This window comes from Candoia aspera, chromosome 3 (assembly GCF_035149785.1).
Source record: "Candoia aspera isolate rCanAsp1 chromosome 3, rCanAsp1.hap2, whole genome shotgun sequence".
NCBI classification, from domain to species: Eukaryota; Metazoa; Chordata; class Lepidosauria; order Squamata; family Boidae; genus Candoia; species Candoia aspera.
Window position 1 is genome coordinate 137,622,530 of NC_086155.1, and position 18,887 is coordinate 137,641,416.

An 18,887-nucleotide genomic window follows, 5' to 3' on the forward strand; every position below is an offset into this window, starting at 1 on the left:
AAATGAATCTAGCTGGATAACTAGATAGATGCAGAATATGGGGGTTCAGATGCCAATGGAAATGAAGATTCATGGGTGAAGTAAGAAAATGGAGGGATGAGCTTCTGTGTCAGCTTGACTGAAGACAGGGGTGAAGAAAGGCACTTTTGTTTCTTCCCTAGAACCTCATGGGAGGTGGAGCTCTGGCCAGGAGTGTCCCAACAGCCCCAAAACTTGGGCTCAGTCTTCCATTCAAGACAGCCACCACTACCACTTCCTCCAACGATGCATATGGCAGACCAGCGCCCCCACTCACCACTTTCACCCTCCTCCTCCTGCTCCACCTCCTTTCCCTCCTCCCCTCTCGTCGCTCCTCCCCCTTTCTCCCGGCGGCCATTGGCCCAGTCCCCGCCGCCCCCTCACGCCGCCGCTCAGCTGAGGAGACAATGGGCGATCAAAGAAGGGGAGGGGGAGGAGGAAGAGGATGGCGCTAGACGAGGCGAGAGCCCGGCCGTGTGGCGCTTTCTCTGCACTCGATTAGTGATCCTAGAGGGAGAGTCAGCCAGGCGCCGGAGCGAGGCGCTGGAAGGGACACCGAGTGGTGGCGGCGGCGGGTACAGGGAGTCCTTGCTGCTGCAGCTGCTACCTCCTCCCCCGCCCCCTCCCCGCTCTCCCGCGCCTCGCGAGCAAAGTGTGCGAGAGTGTGAGTGTGAGTGTGAGTGAGCGAGCCCCGTTGCGCAGCTTGGTTTGCGCACAAGCACCACCAGCAGCGGAGGAGGAGGGCGGCAGAGGCACCACCAGCACCAGCACACCACCACCACCCGGGCATTTGAGGAGAGGAGCGCTGTGGAGCGAGGCAGATACACGCATATCTGAGGGGGAAAGCGAAGCAGCAGCAGCAGCAGCAGAGGCCACGCCAGACACCAAGTGAGACAAAAGTATCTCCAAACCAGCACCCAACTCCACCTGGGGAGGCAGGCGGCAGGCGGGCGCCTCAGCATGGCTTCCGAGGAACTCTACGAGGTAACAGCCCCAATGCTTCCCCCTCACCTCGTCCCCGCCTTCCTTATTCCCGCCCCCCGCTTTTTTCGGGGTGTGTGAAGGCTAAAACCTGGCGCCCCCTCTCCCCAGTTTCTTTTTGCTTCTCCCTTTTCTTGGCGGGGCCCTGTGTGTGCGTGTTTCCAAACTGCGAGTCTGCCTCTCTTCCCTCCCCCAGTTTCGCTAGAGGAGGACGGAAATATGACTGAAAGGAGGAGACGATAAAGTGTAACCATTGGCTTGCGCTTTCTCTCTCTCTCCCTTTTTACCCGCCCCCCCCCAACTCCACGGCCACCCCTTACCCTCTCCAGTCTCGCCACGAGGAAGGGAAGGGTGGGTGCCGGACGTAGCGGCGCTGACAGCCGCGACTTGCCCAGACCCTCTTGCGCACAAAAGTGTTACGGTAGTGTGCAAAAATGTGTGCAGAAGCCGTGTCCTCTTTGGGCAAGGCGAAAGGAAGGCTTATCTTCTTCTCTTTTGAAAGTACGTTGACACCTTGCCTGGCAAGCCAGCTGCGTTGATGCAAAACATGAAACATCCAAAGCTAACATTACTCTAAATTCTTTAGCAGAATGGACAAGTTTTGGGGATTTTTTCGGGGGGGGGGTTGCTGGTTCAAACACATGCTATTTTATTGGAGGGATGCCTAGGTGATTAAGTGTTATAGAAAAGAGCCTTGTTAGCTTTGCTTAAGGATTGGGGAAAGTGACTTTTTTAACTTTGAATTTCCAGTCTTTTGATGTGATTTATAAATCTTTAATGTCTACAAGCACATGCTGCGATTTCTCTTGAATGCAATTTCCTGTTTTTTGAAAATATTTTATGGAGTATTTTAAATAGGGTAATGTTGCATTAAATCTTTGGAACCATTCTAATTAATTTGGTAGATAAACATTCATTGAAGAGTCAGTATTTTCTTGAACCATGGACAAATACTTAGGTTTGGTATATTTGTGTGTTTAAATTACTAGTATTCATGTGAGCCTGGAACCCCTTAGAATCACTAAAATATATTGAATAATAGTACAAAACTTAGGGTACAGCTGTTAACACACTTACTAGGGATTATGCTCCACTGACTTTATAAAACTTTATTTGTAGTAAACAAATGCAGTGTTGTACTCTTAATGTTGTACTCTAAGTGATGCAGTAGGAAGAATGTAGGAACCGAAAATATTTCCAGTTCAGCTGATCAGTGGACAGTAGTCCATATCTATGAGTGAGCAGAGTTCATCTTTTGAACAAATGAAGTTTTTGAACTAATAATCTGATTGATGATTATGTGCCACCAAGTGTCAACTCTTAGAGAACACATAGATAGGTTTTTCTCCAGGATTATCCATCCCCAACCTGGTACTTCAGTCTTCCAATGGTGCACCTATCACTGCTATAATTGAGTCCATCCACCTTGTTGTTGGTCATCTCCTTCCTTCAACCTTTCCAGCATTATAGACTTCTCAAGAAAGTTAGCGCTTTGCATAAAGTGTTCAAAATATCATTAGAGCTTGGACACTTGTGTCTTGAGTGAGCACTCTTGAATTGTTCTGTGATCCAGTAATCTACAATCTCAATTTAAGGTATTGTTGGAGTGAGTAAATTATGACTAAAGGCTTCAAAGATTTGGGGGATCTTTAGAGGGCAAGCCAAACAAATTATTTGAGGGAACTTGTCAGTGATATAATAACTTAGCGGCAGGTTCAGTCTGTTAGGCTTTTTGAATCTTTAACTATATTTCATAAGTGTTTATATTTTCTGAATTGTTTTCCTCTAGGAAGGTCATTGGACAATTTAATTCAGCTCCTTATTTCTGATGTTGTGAATTCTTAAAACTGTCATTCAGAAATGGAACTGGAATGGAATTGGTTATGTACGACTGTATTAACCCAGACTGTTGGTTGCACAGAGTGGTCCCCTTCAAGATGCATTGTATTTACTTTATCACTCAAGTCATATTAAATCGGCCATCGAAAATTAACCGTATCAATTAAAGGAGTTGGCAGGTAGCTTGAGAAAACAAATTAAGATGATATTAAATAGTGTGGCAGGTGCTTTATGTAAGTGCACCATTTGGACCTTACCTGGAATGGAACAATTAACTAAGGCTATTGTCCTGAGCAGCTGATTAGGTGCCACTAAATTCAGTAGCACTTAGTTCCTGTAGCTTTTCACAGAATGGATGGATCAGGTGAAAAAGATTGTATTGTGAGTTAGGTTGGGTATAGAAACTTTCTTTACAAATATACTTACTTCTTTTAAAAGTTCTGATTATAGTGTCTTTCTTTTTAAAACCAGAATTACTCTTGAAAAATTTGCAAACAAAATTTAAAAACACCACCATTTCTTGATAATCATTCATGCTATGTTTCAGAGGGAAAAGAACTGAATCTGATTATTTGTAAAAGGATAATCAGCCTGTTTTACTGAGATACATATCTTATTCAGATAAAGGTATAATACTGTGATTCTCTGTTGCATTTTATAGTTAGTAGTTTGGAATCACTAATGTAGAGTACCCTTGGTTCTTTGACAATTAGCTGACTTTAGCATTAGGAGGCAGTAACATTGTAGAAATCTCAAATGATTAAAATAATAAGATATTATACCTCATTTTCTTGGAATTCCAGAAAACTGTTGAAATATAATATAGGAGTCTATATATGTATGCATCTAATAAACCAACTAGGGAATGGTGTTACTACTATTTTCTTCAAAGCATTTTTTAATGGGAAAAACATGGATTAATAAATTACTTGAAAGGTTTGTGTGTGTGTGTATACGCAGAAAATTGTAGAAAAAAGATAGCACTGCAACTTAAGCAACAACTTGACCAACCCTTGCTTTCTTACTAAAAAAGAACTTGCTTGGAGAAGTTGTAGATTAAATTTATTCATACTGGATTTAGTTGTCCTTTGGTTTATAAAATAATTGAAAGGATAGTATGAAGATCAAATAAAAAAATATTAGTGTCAAAGTTAAGTACTTGTCTGTTTGTTTCAAAAATGTTTTCAGGAATTAAAAAAAATAAATATTCATTCAAAGAGTTGGATAAACCATGAGCATCATTAATCAGGCAAGCCTGCCTGCCTGCCTGCCTGCCTGCCTGCCTGCCTGCCTGCCTGCCTGCCTGCCTGCCTGCCTGCCTGCCTGCCTGCCTTCCTGCCTTCCTTCCTTTTATGGCATGGACATTTTTTATGATAAGAAATCCTATCCTCCATTCATCTCCAAAATCTTTAGAAAGTCATTGGTAAATTACTTGCATTACTGAGTGACCCAACGCATAAGCAAATACATACTACCTTTATGAATGTGTTCTCTTTGAGAAATTGAGAATCAGTAGGTTATGTGAAGTTGTGATTTCAAGTACATTGAATATACTATATACTTTTTGACTCCATAGAGGTTTTACAGAAAAATCTTACAAGTTGATTACAAGTGCACAGGTATAGGATGGGAGACATACCTTTTTCACCAGGTATTAGTGAAATACCTGTGAAAAAGATTCTGGAATAGATGACTGCAATCTGAATATGAGTTTTCTAAAGGCAAATACAATGTTAATTTGCATCAACAACAACATAGCTTCCAAATCACAGGTTATAATAGCTCACCCTTATTCTGCTTTAGTTAGATCTTACCTCAGATACTGTGTCTGGTTCTGGTCATCACACTTTAAGTAGAATTCAAAGAAACAGGAACAGAATTGGAAGGACAGTGAGAATCATTAAGGGATTATAAATTCTTATAGAGATAGATTGAAGTAGCTGAGCATGTTTAGGCTTGAGAACTTACAGGGATATCATCACACTGTTAACAGAGGCCTCTGCAGGGGGTAGTGGGGGAAAATGATAAAAGTAGCATCACGCAATACCAACTCTGCCCTTTTGGTATGTGCATCAGGATGTTGCACACATATGAAAGAGAAGAAGTTGTGTCACAATTAAGTGATGCACAGTTGAGTGATGTTGTCATAATTTGACAAAAATGCTGTATCCTGCAGATCCTATTAAATGTGGATCCTGTTAATTCATGGAAAATGTCAGGATGTACTCTAGAATTATGGATTTAAGTTACAGAAAGCCAAATTCCAACTGAATATTAGAAAAGACTTGCTAAAAGTAAGAGCAGTTTGATAATAGAACTAATTACCCCAAAAGGTGATGGGCTTTCCTGTACTGGATAAGTTTAATCTGTTGGGTGTGCTTTAATTTCAGTACCTTCATTGATCAGGAGTCTGACTTATTGGCCTAAATGATCCCTTCCAAAAACTATCTAAGATAGTTTTTCAGGTGCTGCACTTTCAGAAGTAATTTCCTTGGCAGCTGGGATACAGTATTCTCTTAGTGATGCCCTTGCAATGGAACTTTCTCTTAGAGACTTTTATATGACTTAAAGATTAATAGATAATAAAAATGTTTTTCATTGGTTTTACACATGCTAAGCCATAACGTAGTTTGGTCTCTTTGTGTTCAGTATATGGTATGAATCCATATTATGCAACAGATACGCTTAAAATAAACCCGGTATAAGATGTGTGAATCAACCCATTTGGGCTTAATCAGTATGCCATCTTTAAAATAAACAATTAGGGTGAAATGTTGTGTTTATTTGTGTTAATAGATTGTTAGATGCTTTGCTGTTTTAATGAACTGTTTTGGCAATCTTGTATTTTTTTTTCTTATTTTGGTAGCTTTAATAATAGTATATTACAAGATAATATAAATTATATTAAATAATAGTATTATATCTTTTTGAAAATTATTCTTTGGATCTTCTAGTAAAATTTAAAAAATGGTGTAAAATACTTGTAAAATTGAAAATAGACTTGTAATAGCTTATACAACCTAGTTAGCTAGAGAATTTAGAATTATTGCAATAATTAACATCAATGCCTGGCAACTTTCTGTCTTTACATTGGTCACTTTATTGTTTGAAAAAATATGTAGTAGAACAGATCAAATATATCTTGAAACCTGTAACACACTTTAAGTGACGAGTTTCTTTAGGTCAGGAATGGGGAACCTGTAGGTCTCCATCTGTAAGAGCCTGAGCATCATGTCAGTAGTGAAGGATGTTAAAAGTTATAGTAACAGAAGTAGCATCTGGAGAGCCATGAGTTTCCTACTTTTGTTCAAGGAAGAGAGGACTAGCCCTTGTGGTTTTGATTTAACTTAACAAAGAATGGCATAATCAAGATAAGTGTGATGGGAAGAGGAAGAGAAAATTCTCATCTATGTAGGACCCAAATGGTGTCCAAATTTATGTTGGTAGTAGCCATATAATCCTCAGTCTGATTTTACTGATTATGTTAAGTGATTACTATTGAGTTTTATTTATTATTAAATCAGTGTGTAACTTCTGGGTTATGAAAATTCTTCCCATCACAAGATATTAAGGTGGGCAGCTGTATTATAGTCTACTTTTTGTCAATAATCATAATAGGAATGAAGAAATACAGGAGTAAATACATGGAAAACATAAATTGAAACAAAATGTATGAATGCTAAATATTCTTGGAAATGCAACATATGCATGTACTAGGAAGCTGTAGGCAGTTGTGGCTCCCCAGCTTTAAGTACCTAAAACATAATATTATAACTAGTTAATTCATCACAACTTTGATGAGACCTGAAGGAGATATGATATGAAATGAGGTTAAACAATGATTAATCTAGTCAAAAATTGTACTGTGAAAATTGTCTAAACATTTCTGGAAGTGTGGTGTCACATCTTTATTTCTCATTCCTCTTTTTAACATTTCTCCCTTCTTTACAATAACAGGTATGTGATGATGACGATGACGATGATATTTTTATCCCACTTTTTTTACATATAAGTCAAGGTGGCGAACACACCTAATTCTTCTGCCTCCTACTTTCCCCACAACAACCACCTTGTGAGGTGGGTTGGGCTGAAAGAGAGCGACTGGCTCAAAGTCACCCAGCTGGCTTTCATGCCTAAGGGAAGCCTAAAACTCACAGTCTCCTGCTTTCTAGGCCAGCACCTTAACTACTACACCAGAGTAGCTCTCATGTTTATATAATCTTGTACAAGTATATATAATCTTTCTTTCTTTGGTCTATACTCAATGCATCTTACAAGTGAACTGTGATCCGCAAAGGTTTATGCAATAATAAATTGATTAGTCTTCATCTGTTTTTACTGTAAAAGATGAGCATGGCTATGAGGTATGTAACAGTGGAGTTCTCATGTTCAGGTATCACGATTAAGAGGAGTTTTCTTTATGAATCATAATTTTTCATTAAAGATAATTAAGTTTAAAAGCCATCCCATTGTAATAATTCTACAGAATAATAATAATATGTACACTCAAGAAAAAAGGTGAAAGGGCCCCTGTGCAAGCACCGAGTCATGTCTGACCCTCTGAGGGGACGCTGCTTTCACAGTGTTTTCTTGGCAGACTATAGCGGAGTGGTTTGCCATTGCCTTCCCCAGTCGTAAATACCTTTCCCCAGCAAGCTGGGTACTCATTTTACCAACCTTGGAAGGATGGAAGGCTGAGTCGACCTGAGCCGGCTACCTGAGAATCCAGCTTCCGCTGGGATCAAACTCCAGTCGTGGGAAGAGTTTCGGTTGCAATACTGCTGCCTACCACTCTGCGCCACACGAGGCTCTTAAGGCCCTTAAGTATCTTAAGGGGATACTTGAAATCATTTTATTTATTTATATTTGGATTGAGGTTCCATCTGTATGCTGATAACTCCTAGTGTTCCTGCTTCCTACCATCTAACTCAAGGAAGTAATCTTTGAATGTTGCCTAATCTTTTAAAATTTACAAAAAGATATGGCTTCCGACTTTTAACAGCAAGGATATACAAAATTTCCATAATCAATCTCTTACTCTATGTTAAACCAAAACACATTATTTTTATAAGTAATTCCTTTTTAACACCTAATAAAAATCACTAAGTACAGTTACTCCTCCCCCTTATATTAAAATAAAGAAAAAAAATCATATAAATCTCCTAAACATCTTTCTCCCCTCCAGAAGATAAAACATATTTAATTATTCCCTTCCTACCACTATTCTGCGGGACGCGGTGGCGCTGCGGGTTAAACCGCTGAGCTGTCGATCAGAAGGTCGGCGGTTCGAAACCGCGCGGCGGGGTGAGCTCCCGCTGTTAATCCCAGCTCCTGCTCACCTAGCAGTTCGAAAACATGCAAATGTGAGTAGATCAATAGGTACCGCTTCGGCGGGAAGGTAACGGCGTTCCGAGTCGTCATGCTGGCCACATGACCCGGAAGTGTCTATGACAACGCCGGCTCCAAGGCTTAGAAACGGAGATGAGCACCGCCCCCTAGAGTCGGATTCGACTGGACTTTACGTCAAGGGAAACCTTTACCTTTACCTTACCACTATTCTATACATTCCTGTCTACTATAATAAGAATCAAATTAAAAAGCACATAAGTTGTCTGCTATTATACTTAATAGTACAACAATTTTAATAATCCCAATCTTAATAAACCCAAAAAACAAAGACAATTCAAAACAGTAATTACATATCTTTAGAAGGGAATAACATCAATCGAATCCTTAAAGCAAACCGAAGAAACATTCTTTAAGCCTAATACAACAGTTTTAATAATTTTAATTTTAAGAAAACCAAAAACCAAAGCCAATTCAAAACAGTAAATCCAAATCTTTAAAGGCAAATAGCATCAATCAAATCCTTAAAACAAACCAGATGAACATTCTTCAACTGGGATACCTCTTGTGCTGTAATTGGAGGCCAGTGAGGGATTTTATCCAGATTATTCTGACTCTCTCATATCGCAAGCAGGGTCCATGTACAACCCTCTGAAGTATTCCTCCCATGCATGTATTGGTACTTGATTAAGTTGGGGGGAGCGATTTTCCAATCCTTTACTGATATGCCAAAAAAGGGATGTATCTTTCATCCTGACTGATTGGATTAATTTCTGCCAAGATTCCTTCAATGCCACGTGTTTCTTTCTTTTTAAAGGAGCCTTGTATTGAACCTTTAAAGAACTTAGAAAATAAGTTTGCTCCTCAGAAGGGAAATTTTTATTTTTCCTATATTTCTTATTATATGCCTTCTTTAACTGTACACAATCCCAATCAAACCTTTTTTTATCTTTTATAACCCTGTTTCTAGGGAAAATCTGCATTCCCTTAATGAGAACTGTTTTAAGATTGGCAATTAAACTTTCGAACCAATCTAAATATGATGTATGGGATTTACTATCTAGGAAGTGAGCACGAATTTCTAAAGTTTCGGGAGCTAGCATCCATTTACCAATTTCTGTTGCATTCTTCTCAGTCCATTTAATTCTCACCTGGATATTATTACTTTCAAGCATTGGCGGGTAGATTGAGTTAACCATTGAGAATACGTAGATCCAGGCGTGCAATCATTTGTCTTGCACATAAACCTGCCCAGTTAGCTTTTAGATGTTTAAATTCTCTAGGGTACAAATTCTGCTTATTAATGTTTATATTCCTCCTCCTAATAAGAATGATTTGATTAGTACCATTTGGGAGCCTATAGAAAAATTTATTCTCAGCTGCTTAGATAAATATCCCACAGCATCAATAATAATAGGCGGGGATTTAAACGCTAGGATGGGATTAAATGAGCACACACTGTCCAATTCTTCAACCCTCACCCACTTCAAAATAAACCAGAGTAGTTACATATCCCCACAATGCGCACTGAGCTTTCCTCTTGAAAGAATCGAACAGCCCAACTGCCCCCCTCAAAGATTCCAGGTTCTTTTCATGGCATTCCACCAGGAAATCGATTTTACTTACGGCTTGCAGATCACTCTCTCCATTAGATTTCTCCAACTTCATTATCCAATCTTCATCCAGCATCTTGATAAAAATCCCAATCTCAATCTTAAAAAAAACCTATCTCTCTTAAATTCCTCAATTGCATCCACCATATCCCCAACCTGATGGCACATTTTAGATCTCATATTTTCCATAATGTCTTGGATATCTTGCATAAAAGTTTGGTAGAAGTCCGAAGAAATCTGTTTAAAATCTTGGTGAAGGTCAGAAAAAATCTGTTTGAAATCCTCCGTGTCTCACGCAGTAGATTATGACACCCCCTAGAAGCTGAACCAGTGAAAGTCAAAGATATGGAAGTGTGTTTACATAAAGTGAGAGTGAAATAGCAGACTGTTCTCAAGGGAAAGTGAAAACAGAAAGCTGAAGGTTCAAATCAGCCGATTCAACATGTAGGAAAATGCTAATGCCTTCAAATTTAATACAAAAATAAGAAGAGGAAGACTGTTGTTTACTCTCAGTCTTTGGAATTTCCTTTGGAAGGAGAATGAAAATAATCCCAAAAATAACATTAAGCACCAAGAGAACCAGCTTCTCCTCACTGTAGAAAGCCTCTCTTGGGGTACATATACTTAAAAAAAATACAAATTGGTGATTTAGAAATGGGGTGGCTGGTCTAAGGCTACAGTGCTTCTTGGAAATGGTGACATCCCAGCCTCTCAGCTGCTCTTACTAATCGAATGTGAAACGCTGTTTGCAATCTTCTGGCTGCAAGCAGCTGTGTGGAGGACAGATGGGATGATTTCAGGTATTCTCCATGATCTGGAGGAGGTTTCTGGGCTTCAGGAAAACCTGTCTGAGCCCCCAAAAAGTTACCATGTTGTCAGCTCCACCCGCTAAACAAGTGGGCACAGCCATTCACTTCACCACTCCCACTGGAAGCCCCAAGGTGGGGAACATACCTAATACTTCTTCCTATTTCTGTTTTGCCCACAACAACACCCCTGTGAGGTGAGTTGGGCTGAGAGACAGTGACTGGCCCAAAATCACCCAGCTGGCTTTCATGCCTAAGGCAGGACTAGAACTCACAGTCTCTTGGTTTCTAGCCTGGAGCCTTAACCACTAGACCAAACTGGCCTAATTTAATATTAATATAAACTATTAATATTAAATATATATAATAATATATAATAATATATTATATAATAATATTAATATTATTAAACTATTAATATTGGATAGGTGAGAGAAAATAAACCACAGTTAAGCCCAGATAAAACAGAGTTGCTGTTGATAAGGAGAAAACTGTACTCAAGAATGTAGCCTGTTTTTGATGGGGTTGCAGTCCTCCACAAAGGACAAGGCCACAGCTTGAATATGCTTTTTGAACCCAGTTATCATTAGATTTACAAATGACAGCTATGGTGGAGGAACATGTCTGCATGCACAGACAGGGATCACATTATATCTGTGTTGTACGCTGATTGCCAGTTGCCTACCACACGCAGTTTAAGGTGTTAATGTTGATATTTAAGTCCTAAACAGCTTAAGACTGTCTTCCAAGGGACTGCCCTTCCTGCCCATTACTTAAATCAACTGCAGCACTCCTTTTGAAGATGTGGTTCATTTTCCTTCTTGAAATACGTCTTAAGTGAAAGAAGGCGGGGAATAATAATGATGTAGGAAATTGCATACATCACCATATATCTTTGGTAATAGCAGTGACTATGTGTCTATTTCTCCATGTATCTGTCTGCATTTCTAGATCACATAAACATAGATATGTCATTTTTCTTTATGAAAGTATGTTTAAGTAAATATAAGTGGAAATTAGAAATAGAGGACAGGGAGAGGAGAATGTAGAAAGGATGGAGTACAAGAGTTAAAATCCAGGTTGAGACATGTGCTAAAGTATTGTTTCTACAATTATGATGTATAAATGCTTACGGTAAATGGGTCATTGATGGAAGGATTGGAGTAATAATTCATTTTCCTGATTCAAGTTTCTGAATGAAAAAAGATGAAATATATTTAACTTAAAATGCTCAAATATTTCAGATGTTTAGGTTCTAGCCTTCAAGTTATCCATTGAGATTATATTAGGTAACATTATTGGAGTAGTTTTTTTAAAAAAAATACTTTCAGGGGAACATGAGTTCTAGCTTTTAAATGTGGCTTTAAACCAAAATCTTACTATTATTTCTTCCTTGGTTTTAGTGAAATAACATTATATGCGACATACATCTTGGGCAAATCAGGTTTCCATTAGTGGGTTAATTTGCTGCTTATATGCATTTTACTGTAGTTACCTTATAGTTAATCCTTCATTAACTTTTTAAAGCAAAATATTATGCTATTAGTATAATTATAGGAGTGCAATAATCATACATTATGAATTATCAGTAACTGTATATTCTCATAGATCTTACAACCATAGCACACATTCCAAATTATTCAAGTGGGATAGAACATTTATATGAAACATATAATTGTTGCAAATTTTATTTTTATTTCAACTACGCCATTTTTTTGGTGATAACAACAGCAGACTCTGTGATTTTTACAGTCTGTATCTCAGACAAATTGGTCATTTTTAAAATTTAACCTGAGTATTGACCCACACCTTTGGAGATATTCACACCCTGCCATGACTTCTCCAGCTTTCAAAAAATATAAACATTTAGATATTCATTGTCTACCATCTTTGGGGGAAAATAGCCAACATTTGCTTTTTGTAATCCTTCAGAACTTTTTATTATGAAATGATGTACAACTGTTAATAAATAAATAATAAACTGTGTTAGGAAATGTATGTGGAGACTGGTGCCTATGCCAGTTTTATAATGATGGATTATCTCAAGTTTTTGTTGTAATTTCTTTCTTCTTATACATTAAAGGAAAGAAAATCATAATGATTTTGGTGACACTAGCACATTATTCAGTCTTAATAATGAGCATATATCTGGATTTATAGGTAGGAAACAGTTACTTTTAAAAAATACAATGAGCCATACGGTCAGATTTTTCTTAGCTAATACTCTGGCTAGTTATACATAACTTAAAAAAATGAAAATTATTTGGTATTCATATATATGTGATTTGAATTTATTACTGTTTGTCTCAAATTTTGAAGTGGCATGATACAACATTTTATCTTTATATATTTGAACATTATAAACAATTAGTAGTGTGGAGTTGTACCCAGTCTCAATTATCTAATTTATTTTGCAGGTTTGGGTGACATATTCTGCCTTTTGGGGCACCATCCTCTGAATTTGATTAATTGTTTATCAGTTGCCACATTTCCATGTGATATGATGCACTGGAAGAGAATCTTGTGTTACAAGCAAAATGATTCAAACCAAATTAATATGTTTCGTACCACATGAGAGTGGTGATGAACCAATCTGTTTTTGGGGGTTACAGGAAATACTTTTTAAAAGCAAATTATAAAGTGGGGTTGTAAAACCATGGGATACTATTAAATTTGTTATGATGAAATTCAGTAAGGTGGATGTATATATTTACTTATGCATTTACCTAATATAAATAAATGATTGAACTCTAAGTAGTTAATTACTCTGAAATGAAAGGAGATTTTTTTTCACTCTCTGTGTGTCTCTTTCTTTAAAAATTAACCCTACATGTTTGGTTTAGAATTTGTCATATTTATAAATAATTTAATTAGAAGTTGACAGAATCACTTAGATTTTCTAGTACTTTTACATGTGTGTTTTTAGTTGTTAATATTCCAACTGGAATAGAATTAACACCAGGAACTGTAAGAGCAAAAGTGTAGGATGTTTTTTAAAAACAAAATTAGGGACTTTTTAAGGTCCTTGGAATCACACATAGCCCCCAAACATGACAGGTGAGACTACTATGTAAAGATGAAATTATAGAAGTTTAACCCAAACACAAAACATTTTTTCCAGAGTTCTTGGGAAATACGTTACTTTACCTGTCTGTCGTTCATTTGTTGCTTTGTGTGAAATACCGCTAAGTATATTACTTCTATGTAAAGACATTTGCAGTCGAATTATCAGTTAGGTGACGACTGGGGAAGGCAATGGCAAACCACCCTGCTACAGTCTGCCAAGAAAACGGCGCAAGAACGGCATCCCCCCAAAGGGTCAGACATGACTTGGTGCTTGCACAGGGGACCTTTCACCTTTCACACACAGTGCTTTGAGGACTTGGTTGTAAATACTGAAGTAGGTAGGCCATTTTTTGTGCCAATGGAACAATTTGATGTTTTTGTTTTATTAAAAATCATGCTAGGAGGACAACATCATTTCTGTACCTTTAAAAATGAAATTCTGTTCCTGCACTGATACATCTGTCTGAATATGAGCTCTCATGGTTCTGTTTTGTGCTCAGTAAATAGTCCTCCTAATATTTAATTTGGACAAAATGTTAATGTTCTCGGAATTCAAAGTCAGATGTCAGCTATGGTGATATTACACTGAAATGGATACAAATTAATGTGTGTTAAGAACATAACAGATGCCTCTGAGCATTATTAAATTGTTGGTAATTGGTTGTGGTGAGACTGCTTCTAATAGTGGATGTTCTGAGCAAGTGCCTGAAAATAATAGTTTGTTCATTGGTTCCATATAGCTCCATCAGCAAAAATAGGAGTTCTGTTGGGTGACGGGATGGTTAATTAAAGTGCTGCCTGGGTTGCAGTATGCTACTGGATGTGCTTTTAAATTGCCATTGCATATGCAATTGTCAGTGTATCCGTTGCCTATGGATACTTCAGACCAAATGAAAATGTAAAATATTTCTTACCAACTTAGGAAAGAGCATGCTGCTCTTGGTGTCTCTATAATTCAAAGAGTCTATTAGACAAATTGGACAGCTCAGGGAGGACAGACGCTTTCACAGAGCAGCTGTGGATGACCTGACTAGGTCTCAAAATACCAGAATGATGCTTGGTGTGATCTCAAGATGGAGAATGATGTCAGGGTTGCATCCAGAGGAGGGAAATGTTATGTAATTAATAATTACAGTTAGCCTCACATACTGTAGATTGGATAAATGATGAAACCTTTGGATCCGCTAAACACCAGTGCAATCTTGGTGCTGAGGAACTTTGTTTTCAACTGGCTCGAGAATATATCTTTCAATCACACTTCTATAAAACGTATATTTAAGTATAAAACTTGCTAACAAAGCCAGTTTTGAGTTTAAAAGAAAAAACTTAAAAAAAAAACCCTACCAACCAAGGAAAGAGATATAAAGGAAATTAAAAGAAAGCTAACCGGGTTAAGTATCTCCCCAAATCATGTTCAGCTAGAATCTATACTACAGGCCAGGAGTATGAGAGGATGCCAGCATGGTTGACAATATGAAGGATGCTATTAGAGAAAAGGGATTTTTCTCTCAAAATGGGTTTCCACTTTCTAATTCATTCATTATTCTGTGGTTCTAGAAGGTGGAATGGATCCCTGTACCCAATTCCTGGAAAATGGCTTTTTTTTCCCTTTAAAATTTCCAATTATTTCTTTGTGGAAGTCCTCATTTCTCTACTTTCTCAATAGTAATTTTGGCCCACGTGCTTTTTCTTTCTCCCCATCTGCACTTATGCATATTGTCTTTTCAATACTTAAAACCTTTGTTTCTCATTATTTTCCCCCAATAGTTTTGATAAATATGATTTTAATTCTACAGTTCCTATTAAAGAAATAAAACGTATCATTGAGATTAGTCAGGGCATTTTATACATGTTAAGAGCAAGAAAATGATTATCAGTAATTCTATGGTGAAATAAACCAACTAAATGAGGGTGAGTAGTTCTGTGTGCTAAATATGCACTATTTGCTCTATCAAGAATTCTGTCAGATTTTAAAAGAAATGGGCAGTGAAAATGCACCAGAAACTCCAGCTGTCCAACATGCCTTTGCACAAAGGAACGCATATCTCTTTTTTTTAATATGTATTGTATGCCCAAAAGCATATTTTGTTTCATGCACAGCAAAACAACTGTTTATTATGATCACTTGGTTCTACATTTAGGTTGACTTGAGAACTTCATCTCTAAAAGCTCACCATATGCTGCATTCTTAAATTAGTTAATTTCCCTTTTTGTTGGTCAGAACTGTATATATTCTTTTAATGTTTTATTAGGATTATTGTTTATAAATTAGACAAGATCTGTATGATATGTTTCTAATTTCCGTGAATGTTGTGCCTCTATATTCTGTAGAAGTTAGGCTGGAAATAATGCGTGTTCTGGTGAATATTAAGTTCTAAAAATAATAATGATTTGGTTATGCTAACAACTGTATTCTAGAAATATATGAAGTTGGTACAGAGCATCATCCATCTTTTTATAAAATAGATATATTTTAAAAAGAATCTGTTAAAATATTTTTAAGACTACATCTACAGAAGTATAACCTCTAAATCACTGGAAGCAGTCATTCCACTTTACTCTTCTTTGGTCAGAACACATTTTAAATACAATATTCAATTCAGGGTGCTACATTTTAAGGAAACAGAGAAATTGGAAGGTTCACAGAAAAGCAGTGAGGATGATCAAGGAACTAGAAACTAACTCCTAAGAAGAAAGAAGCCTTGAGAAAAAATTAGGGAGGTATATGATAGCATTCTCAAATACTTGAAAGATTGTCAGATGGAAGAAGGTCAAGATCTGTTAAGATATTCCAGAGTGCTGGATATAGAATAATGGATTTAAGTCACAGAAAGGCTGATTCCAGCTGAATTTTAGAAAAGAACTTAATAGTAAGAGCAGTTTGATAGTGGATCTACAGGTATCTATGGAGGAAGAGCAGAGCAAATAACATGCACAGCATTATATCATGAAACAAAGAATGCAACTTATGTTGTGATGCAAGGACTAAGTTGTCCTTTGGGCAATGATATCACAACACATAGCATTTTGATATCATTGTAACTTGCTGTAGACACTACTGAATAGGACCAGTTTCCAGGAGAGTATACTATCCTTCACTGCTTGTTTTTAAGCAGAACACCTGGAATGCTTTAACTTGGATTTCTGCAGGAGATTGGACTAAATGGCTTCTTCCTACTCCAATAATCTAATCTGATTGCATTAGTATCATACAATTTGGCTTTTCAGTTTGTATTTGTTTGTAATAGTGAAAATTGCCCCCTGTTCTGCACACTGACCAGTAGATATGTTTGCTTATAGTTTTAGATTTGGTTCCTCAATTTTCTCTTTTCTAATCCAGTTTGATTTTGAAGAATTTGGAATCTCATAATCTAATTTATGGAGGACAGCAGTTTGGGGAAGGCTGATCTGTCCAAGGTGACTGAAGCTGATCCTGTTCTATCTACAATTACAAAGAAAGTGAATGAGGTTGTAATAGCTAGGATCACAATTTAATATTTCTTCTGAAATGCCCAGTTAGAAATCCCCATATATGTAATGATCTTTAGAACTTGCTAGCTCCAGTTTTAGGGCTAAAGCCATATTAAAGAAGCTTTTCTGTTTCAAAGTTACTGCCTTGCATTACTGTGATTCAGGCTAGACCTACTAAAAGCTGTCTAATTATACTAGAAACTGTCTTGTAAATTATATGAAAGCAGCAGTACTAAGCACAATTACATGGAAGCAAGTTCCATTATGTTGAGAATTAATTTTGAGTAAGTCTGTCATGGTAGCGAGAACAACAGTCAAAACTAATGTAAAGAATCTCTGGCTAGGACAAAAAGAATTCTAGACATTTCATCTACAGTAGGTGTCTAGAAATGTGATGCTACCTGATAGAAATAGGAAATGCTTATTCAATCATGGAAGTTTGAGCACCTGGATGTTTTGTTTTGGGAAGAGAAGGTAGGGCCTTCTAAAAAAATTAGGTATTATTTTTCTCACCTTGATATTAGCAGCACAAAGTCAAGTTACATACCAATTGAAGTATGATCTAAAACTCTCACTGTAGCATATTTCACAAGCATGTAAAAAGTTGGCTGAAGGTTTAACTCTAAAATTATTTTCTAACAAAAGAATCACTAGTGAACTTTCTATAATATTATATTGCACACCAGGCAATATAAAAGAGGTAATTTGTTTTTTAAATGGACTCTCTCCTTCATTGCATAACATGTAAGGCAGATTATATGCATTTATAAGTCTAATGAATAGAATCTTATTAGCTAAAGAGAAAAATATGTAGACTCTATAGAAAGGGAGGTAAATATTTTATGCATAAATGCCCTTTTTCTACCTGAATCAAAGAATAATACCCAACATTTTAGTTTGAAGTGGGTAAAGCCAACTGGTCCAGTAATTTGGAAGGTGGTAAAACTTGACCTAAGAAGAAGATCGGAGAAAAAATTACCTGGGTTGCATCCTCTGATTAGAGAGAGCTTTTATTTTTCATACCAACTGTGATCCCATTACCTGTTAACACTTAATTAAAAATATTTCAGAAACCGCTAAAAATCAACAGTTGTGAAATCAACAGTAGTAAATAATTTACTTTGAACAACCTGATTTAATCAAGAATGTTTAAGAGTGCTGAAATATCTGACTTAAAATACGTGCTGCTACTGTATATGGATGGATAGCGTATTCGGTGATCCTAATTCCAAATTATAGGGCATCGGAATTACTTTAGGCTGCCATATCTAGTAGATTTCATTTAATTTATAGATTATGTACTTGCAAAAAATGTATTAAGATTATGTAAAATTGACTTACATGTAAGGGCTGTGTGTGTTTTTAATAGTAGGTATTACTAGATCTTTCCTCAAGCTGCCTTACTTGTATCTGTACCTGAGCAAGGAGCAAATTTGAAGTTGTTATATACTTATTTCTCTGTAATTTCAAGTTGCCATATTGTGACAATTACTTAACTGCCTCTTCCTTTTCCTTAGATATCTGTGTGGCAAAGGGGTTTTAAAAGAGAACCCAGGTGCAGCAATGCCATCTTTCTCTTAGACCTGACTGAAAGTGTAAGAGTAACAATTAAGGTCTGATGCTGAGAAAGAGGTCCAAATGTTTTCTTAAAATTCTCTCTTCTGGTCTGTCGTTCCTTCCTTTCTCCCTTCTTTCCTTCCTTAACAAATTTATAACCCATTGTTCATCCAGGAGTTGAAGGTATCTT

At 37.1% G+C, this 18,887-nt stretch overlaps 1 protein-coding gene across 1 annotated transcript in view; it reads left to right on the forward strand.

The window, feature by feature from the left end:
* Positions 1 to 401: 401 nt before the first annotated feature.
* Positions 402 to 18,887, forward strand: part of CDYL (chromodomain Y like) — a 119,341-nt gene continuing 100,855 nt past the window's right edge. Inside the window, exon 1 of the mRNA XM_063298845.1 lies at positions 402 to 1,002. Coding sequence (XP_063154915.1) covers positions 979 to 1,002 — 24 coding nt within the window. The 5' untranslated portion in view covers positions 402 to 978. The remainder of the gene's footprint in view (positions 1,003 to 18,887) is intronic.